We start from the raw sequence: 6,075 nt of genomic DNA on the forward strand, positions 1-6,075 counted from the left end.
TAACATTAGCCTCTGCAATCGGAGTGCCACAAACACTTACTGAGTTTGACTAAACAATTACTAAGTTCCAAATCTATACCATGGCCTTAAATTGGTTGACTAAACAATTACTGAGTTCCAAATCTATACCATGTAGTTCCTCAATTTACAAAAAAATAAGAGCACTTTAGGGTAAAATATATATTTCCCAATCACTGTTTCCATATGTAGTCAAACTAAACTATGTTGAACAGAAACCAGGTTCAAATTTTCTTTCCGGAAATTACGAATTTTGCAAGTACTCTATGCATGCTGCACAAATCTTATAATTCTTATTTACCCTTTAATATCTATCTATCTATCTAGTGTAGATCTATTTCCCCTGTTACTGTTCCCCCCCCCCCCCCCCCAAATCCATATTTTGTTAGGATAAAGGCCATCTATTCTATAAGCCTAGGCTACTCAATGTGCTATATTTTAGTTAGCTATCATCAGATTAATTAGGCTGCACCTCTTCATGGAATTGCACCTATAAAATTGCAGTCATGCTAACCTAAACAGATATCTGGCAGCAGAGAAAGATATAGATTATTTTAAACTTTTTATCATTAAACCTCTTGATAGAAAGAACTTACAGATCTTGGGGGGCAATTTGTCATGAGGATTTGTGGGCCCTTTACAAAGAAGCTATCAGGGTCACTCTCTGTATTGCTGGAGCTCAGGGGATTGGTATCCTTTGACCTACCCAACAATAGCCTAGAAAAGTGATCACCCCAGATATCATATGTATATTCATCCTTAAGCTGAGCTTTTTCTTCTGCCCTGATATTTTTCCGGTCATAGAGTTTGGACCCAGGGGCTCTAGCATGTGGAGAAATAACAGAGGTTACCATAATAGGTGAAAGCCTGCCGGCACTAGGAAAGGTGGCAGAAGGCAACAAAACAGGTCTTGGCAGAGTTTTTCTTGGGGCAGAAGGCTGCACTTGAGAAGGAGAAGTTGTGCGGCTATTGCAATACTTCATAGAATCCCCAGGTTCTAATAAGTTTAACTTCGAAGCAGTTTTAAAAACATGACTCTTCTGACAGCGTTGAGGAGATCCATGAGTAAAAGGATACGTAGCCACAACCGCTTGGCCCACATCAGGAGATAGTTGCCACATTTGCTTTGGAGTTACAGATGTGACTGGAGACAACGGTGATGAAGGAGTTGAATTTCCACTCTGACTACTTGAGAGTTCAAGAAGTCCTGCTAGTTTGGAACCAGTACTCTTTCTCTTCCTGCGCCTTCTTCCCTTCTCCTTTCCAGTTTTAACAGTCAGGCTACTCAGTTCGGAAGCTTCTAGTTTGTCAGGATTCTCAAGCAACTCAAATTCAGACACAAGTGAGAAGGCTATGCCTTTATTCTTTGGTCTCCCTGACAAATCATGTGTTTGGTTAGGAGGTTCTAGGATCTGTTTGGCACGATGATCAGACTTCTTCCCTTCTTCCCTTTTCATTTCCAGGTCTATGGTCACTGCCTGCTTCCGAGTATATCCACCAACACATGCCTGCATCAACGTTCTATCTTCCCGAAATGATGTTAGCAAGCTATTTATTTCACTGGACACATGCAATTTACTGTTTCTACAGCCATGCACGTCACGTGGTTTTCTTGCCACACTTGTAGAAGTATCCAAGGAACTTATGTTCGTGCACAAACAATCATTGGAAGAAAGGGCGAACACCTGAGAGAATATATACCATAGGACCAGAAACATCACGGAACCCACAAAAAATACTGCCCCAGTGTATTTTTTAATGCGTGTCCAGAACACTGATGACCTGCATGTGTTGAGCATATACAATGGGAGGCTTGCCTTCATGGGTATCACAAAAGTACCAGTTGTTAAGGCCAGTTCAAGATCTCGTTGAATCAATGGTGCTAAAAAATCAGTTTTGTATGAAATTAGAAGTTTTGCTGATTCTCCAGGTTGAAGAGAAAAACCTTTGCAATGCTGTACCGTAAACCCATCCAAGTTGCACTCTTTTCCAGACACTTTCATTTTTGTAACTTCCAGTGGCAGGTCCCCAGTATTCTTAACATAGAGCTCTTTTGACAACGGCTGTAAACAAGAAAGTGTTTTATCTTCCACATGGAGCAACATGTCTGGGTAAGAAATGTTGAGTAGAATTGGCAAGCTGAGGTTGAACTCCACACCCTGAATAGGTTCCGATTCTTCAAGGAGCAGCAAAGAAAGTGACCCTCCAATGCCCCTCAGAGGTAACCACTCTACACCAGATAGATTGTTCCTTATCAAGGCCGAACTCCTCCACTCACATCGACTTGAAGGTTTAAACAATAACGGTCCAAGACATGCTCTACCATTAGGGAGGACATAAGCTTCCGTCAATGCACTTTCTGCTATCGAGAACCCATACCTATTCGGAGAAGGAGATTTTTCAAAAACTAAACTACCGGATGAAGGAGGCTGTATGAGACCATCCGAGCTTTTGCATTGATCAATGATCTCTCCTGAATTTAGTATAAGCTGCATTACAACCGGCTCTTGGCTAGGATTCTTTACATTGATCCACTTAGAATAATGACTCCCCACCTGAAGCAATGGGAACAACACCTCACGATCATCAAGCACAGACATGCCACTCCTGGTATCATGAGATTTCCAGTTCCGAAGCACCAATTCATCTGCTTCCCCAGCTGTACCCATGGCCTGCATATCGAATTTCACAAATGGTTTTATTCTGGATGGAGATGATAATGCATAAGAACAAATAGTGGAAAATTATTAGTAACAATAGAAATCCAAAATCATATAGAGATCCAGTGCAAAAATGTGAAGCAGATGAGTAATTTTTTTAGAACAAGTAGATTCTTTACCTTTAACAAAGTACACAACACAGTTGTACACATACTCTTCTTATTTAATAGAAAATTAGACACAATCTGTAAGGAGGAACCTCGAACTATTACTTCTTCAACTAAAAGCATGTTCAGCACACACGCATATATTAAAGCTAACATGCTTGATCAGTGATCACCGCTTCAATGATGTGGAAATATAATATAATTCTTTTAAGAAAATAATACAGCAACTTAGAAAGCATAATCGAGGTTAACTAGTCCAAACAATACTCAGAATGAATAGTGCTGGCATCTGCATACCATGATCGATGATGGAAGCTGCTTGGTACTGTCAGAAAACAGTCTCTTTAAATCACCAGATTCACTCCTTTCAGATTGATGTTCATATCCAACAGTCGAATCTTTCCAGAGACTAGAACAAATGTGAACAACGTCCTCACAAGGAACCTCAATCGGCGAGCTGCTTGAGTCATTTGTCAGTATAATTAATTTACATCGCGCATCTTCAACATGCAGGTGAGTACAAGTAACTATGGCTACATATGTGTCAGTGCCAGGGAAGAGCAGTAGTCCCTCATTTTGCTTCATCTGAAAGATTTTACTCTCTGCAATCTCAGTTACTTCACGAACTCTCAAAACGTAAGGTGCACAATTTTTCAGAGATATAGCAACAACAGCACCATTGCCAGCCCAAGGGTGTAAAACTTGAAGAGATGCTATGATAGGTCCTTCAAGATCATCACTCATTGCCATTCCGTCCACTTCAGCTTCAAAAGGAAGCACAACGATGTCAGACTTGTCCTCTGAAGATCTTAGCAACTGCATACAAATTGCACCAAAGATTTTTCCTCTAGATTCAATGGAAAAGTCTATTTCTATGATAGTTTCACTGCTGTGGGGACCAATATCCCAGTTCCTAAAGGGTCTCATTGCCAGCAGAGGCAAACCAACTTGACCAGTACTCACAAAAAGACGATCTTTAACATTCAGTACACCAAGACCTTGATCTTTTCTGATCCTACATGCTGCCTCTGCATAATGGGAAGTATGATCTAGAGACACTGATATCCATGCAGTTATTTCCTCCACATGAAAATGTTGATCAAAGGAATTAAACAAAGACAAATTCTTACTCCATCTTCCCTTGGAGGAAACATCCATGCTTGCTAAAGGGTGCATTCCATAAGGGGACTCAGTGGAAAATCCTTTAGCCTGAATCAAGAAACCACCAGAACTTGTCTGCAAAATGATGTGAGCAGAGGAAGGCCCCAACCATCTAGGTAAGAAGACAAAACAAATCGAAGCTACTTCACCAGGTCCTAACACAGCCTCACTAAAATTGCAAGGATAGAACTGTATGTCGGTACTGAATGGCTCATAAACATGCAAAATGCTGTCATTGCATGTATTTTCCACAGTTAAGAAAGTTGAGGACGGAAAATACATATACTTATGTCCCCAATCTAACACAGCAGGCATAATTTCTACATGGGGTGAGGAAGAACCACCAAAAGAATTAGATTTGGTCATCTCAGTGGTCTTCTCTGACCTATAACTTGTGCTTTTCTGATAGAGCAAAGGCCCTCTACATGAAGAAAGATCATTTTGATTAGCACTATCAGTTTGAAGGGATGAAAACTCATTAGTAGCCTCTTTGGAGATCAAAGAACAAGAAACTATCCCCCCATTAAATAACTTAAACATACCGTTATCTGAGGACCAACTTTTGTTACTTGCCACATTGTTGTTTGCAGTTGATCCTATAGATGATAGACCATCAGAGTGACTCCCAGATACTTCACTATCCGCAAGTTTGAGCTTATGCTCCAAAAAACCAGGTAATGTTGACGGAAAGCAGAAGGAAAGAGAACTCATACAAACACTCTCACTGTTGAAATGGCCTCTCTGCATTCCACTGCCCGAGGGGGTCCCACCAAGAAAACCATCTGCAGGAGCATCAAACTTATCTCCATATGAGCCACATTCATCATTTCCTAGTAATTTCTGCAACCCATTACCAGAGCTGTCACATGTAGCCAAGCCGAAAATAGTACATAGTAAAACCACAAACACCAGGCATGCTTTGGTCGAAAGCGGCAATCCCCTGCAGAATTGAGCAATGCAAATTACATCACAACATCGCTATTTACAAGTTCATAGACAAAATAAACCTGGTCTCAAAATTTACAACAAGCTGCTTAAATTCCCCCCACAGTGAAAAAACACAGTAAAAATTAATAATAATGAGAACTATCCAAAATCGCATTTCAGCCGAGTAAATTTGCCTGCATCTACATCAGTACAGAAATTCCAACTCCAAATTCCAACACTTTATCAACAGCCAAACAAAGAAATAAACATAAATTCATCTCAATCCCAAAAGGAAAAAAAAATAGAAACAATCCCAGAAAATTTCAAAAGTAAATAAAAAGCAAGTTAATAAAACCAAATTTCCATACTCTCAAAGGCTCCAAACAATTATTACCCAAATCCACCACTAGATTTATTACCCTAAATAAGAACACAACCACAGGCACAGTAAAAATCTGGCAGCAAACACATAATTCCAACTCTCCAACAAGCTTGGACATGATTTAAGCACTCCATTAAACACCAAAACCTTCCTAAAACAACACCGAGAACTCGAAAACTAAATACTCCTTCTACACCAAAATCATCCACAGATACTTCTTTAGCTAGCACAATCAGCACATACCACTACTATTCGAAGCTCAGTAACAAACAAAATCACCAAATTTCAAAAAAAAAAAAATCAAAATCAAAATCAAAGTCGAACGATTCAAGGCCTTCTATATAAGCAAAAGATTTAACGAACAATCGAGTACAGCGAAACAAAGATGAAGGCGATGATGATGAAGTGAGCTGAGAAATGTTGCAAAAGCTATCTGAGATTTTTTTTTTTTTAGAACGAGTTATTGGAAACATCGAGAGTATACGAAATGGCGGAAGAGAGAGGAATTCCGCGACGGACCTGCGGCGGAGCGGAGTGAGGTGCCGGTGGTGGTGCTGCTTCGGAGGTGAGGTTGTTAGGGTTTTGAGCTCCATGGCTGAACCATGCAAGGCTGCGATGAAGGACCTTAAACGCTGCGTTTTAGGCTTCGATTCGTGTACGATGCTTAGAGCTGAAGCAGGACGACGACACCGGACCACCACCACCTGATAATAGCGAACGAGAAATGGGCTCAATAACCACACACAGAGAGCTTTTACAG

General features: G+C 40.4%; 1 protein-coding gene across 2 annotated transcripts; it reads right to left on the reverse strand.

The window, feature by feature from the left end:
* Positions 1-541: 541 nt before the first annotated feature.
* LOC126784874 (uncharacterized) lies at positions 542-6,075 on the reverse strand. 2 transcript variants are annotated; one of them, XM_050510411.1, is made up of 3 exons: positions 5,835-6,075; positions 3,143-4,946; positions 542-2,690 (listed from the first exon to the last, which is right to left on the reverse strand). In XM_050510411.1, exons 1-3 carry the CDS (start codon positions 5,906-5,908, stop codon positions 588-590), a joined length of 3,981 nt encoding a protein of 1,326 aa, XP_050366368.1. In that variant the 5' UTR covers positions 5,909-6,075; the 3' UTR covers positions 542-587. The 2 variants fall into 2 exon arrangements, with proteins under 2 accessions (XP_050366368.1, XP_050366377.1); XM_050510420.1 differs by lacking the exon at positions 5,835-6,075 and having other exon boundaries at positions 3,143-4,427; positions 4,549-4,688.

Source organism: Argentina anserina, chromosome 1 (genome assembly GCF_933775445.1).
Source record: "Argentina anserina chromosome 1, drPotAnse1.1, whole genome shotgun sequence".
In the NCBI taxonomy this organism is placed as follows: Eukaryota; Viridiplantae; Streptophyta; class Magnoliopsida; order Rosales; family Rosaceae; genus Argentina; species Argentina anserina.

Bases quoted from the DNA above. Each gene is read 5' to 3' on its own strand.
- LOC126784874 (XM_050510411.1), bottom strand. From the start codon at position 5,908: ATGGAGCTCAAAACCCTAACAACCTCACCTCCGAAGCAGCACCACCAC. The intron at 4,947-5,834 runs GTCCGTCGCGGA...TCAATTCTGCAG, and splicing joins CTCACTCCGCTCCGCCGCAG to GGGATTGCCGCTTTCGACCA. The intron at 2,691-3,142 runs GTATGCAGATGC...TTCGATATGCAG, and splicing joins AGCTTCCATCATCGATCATG to GCCATGGGTACAGCTGGGGA.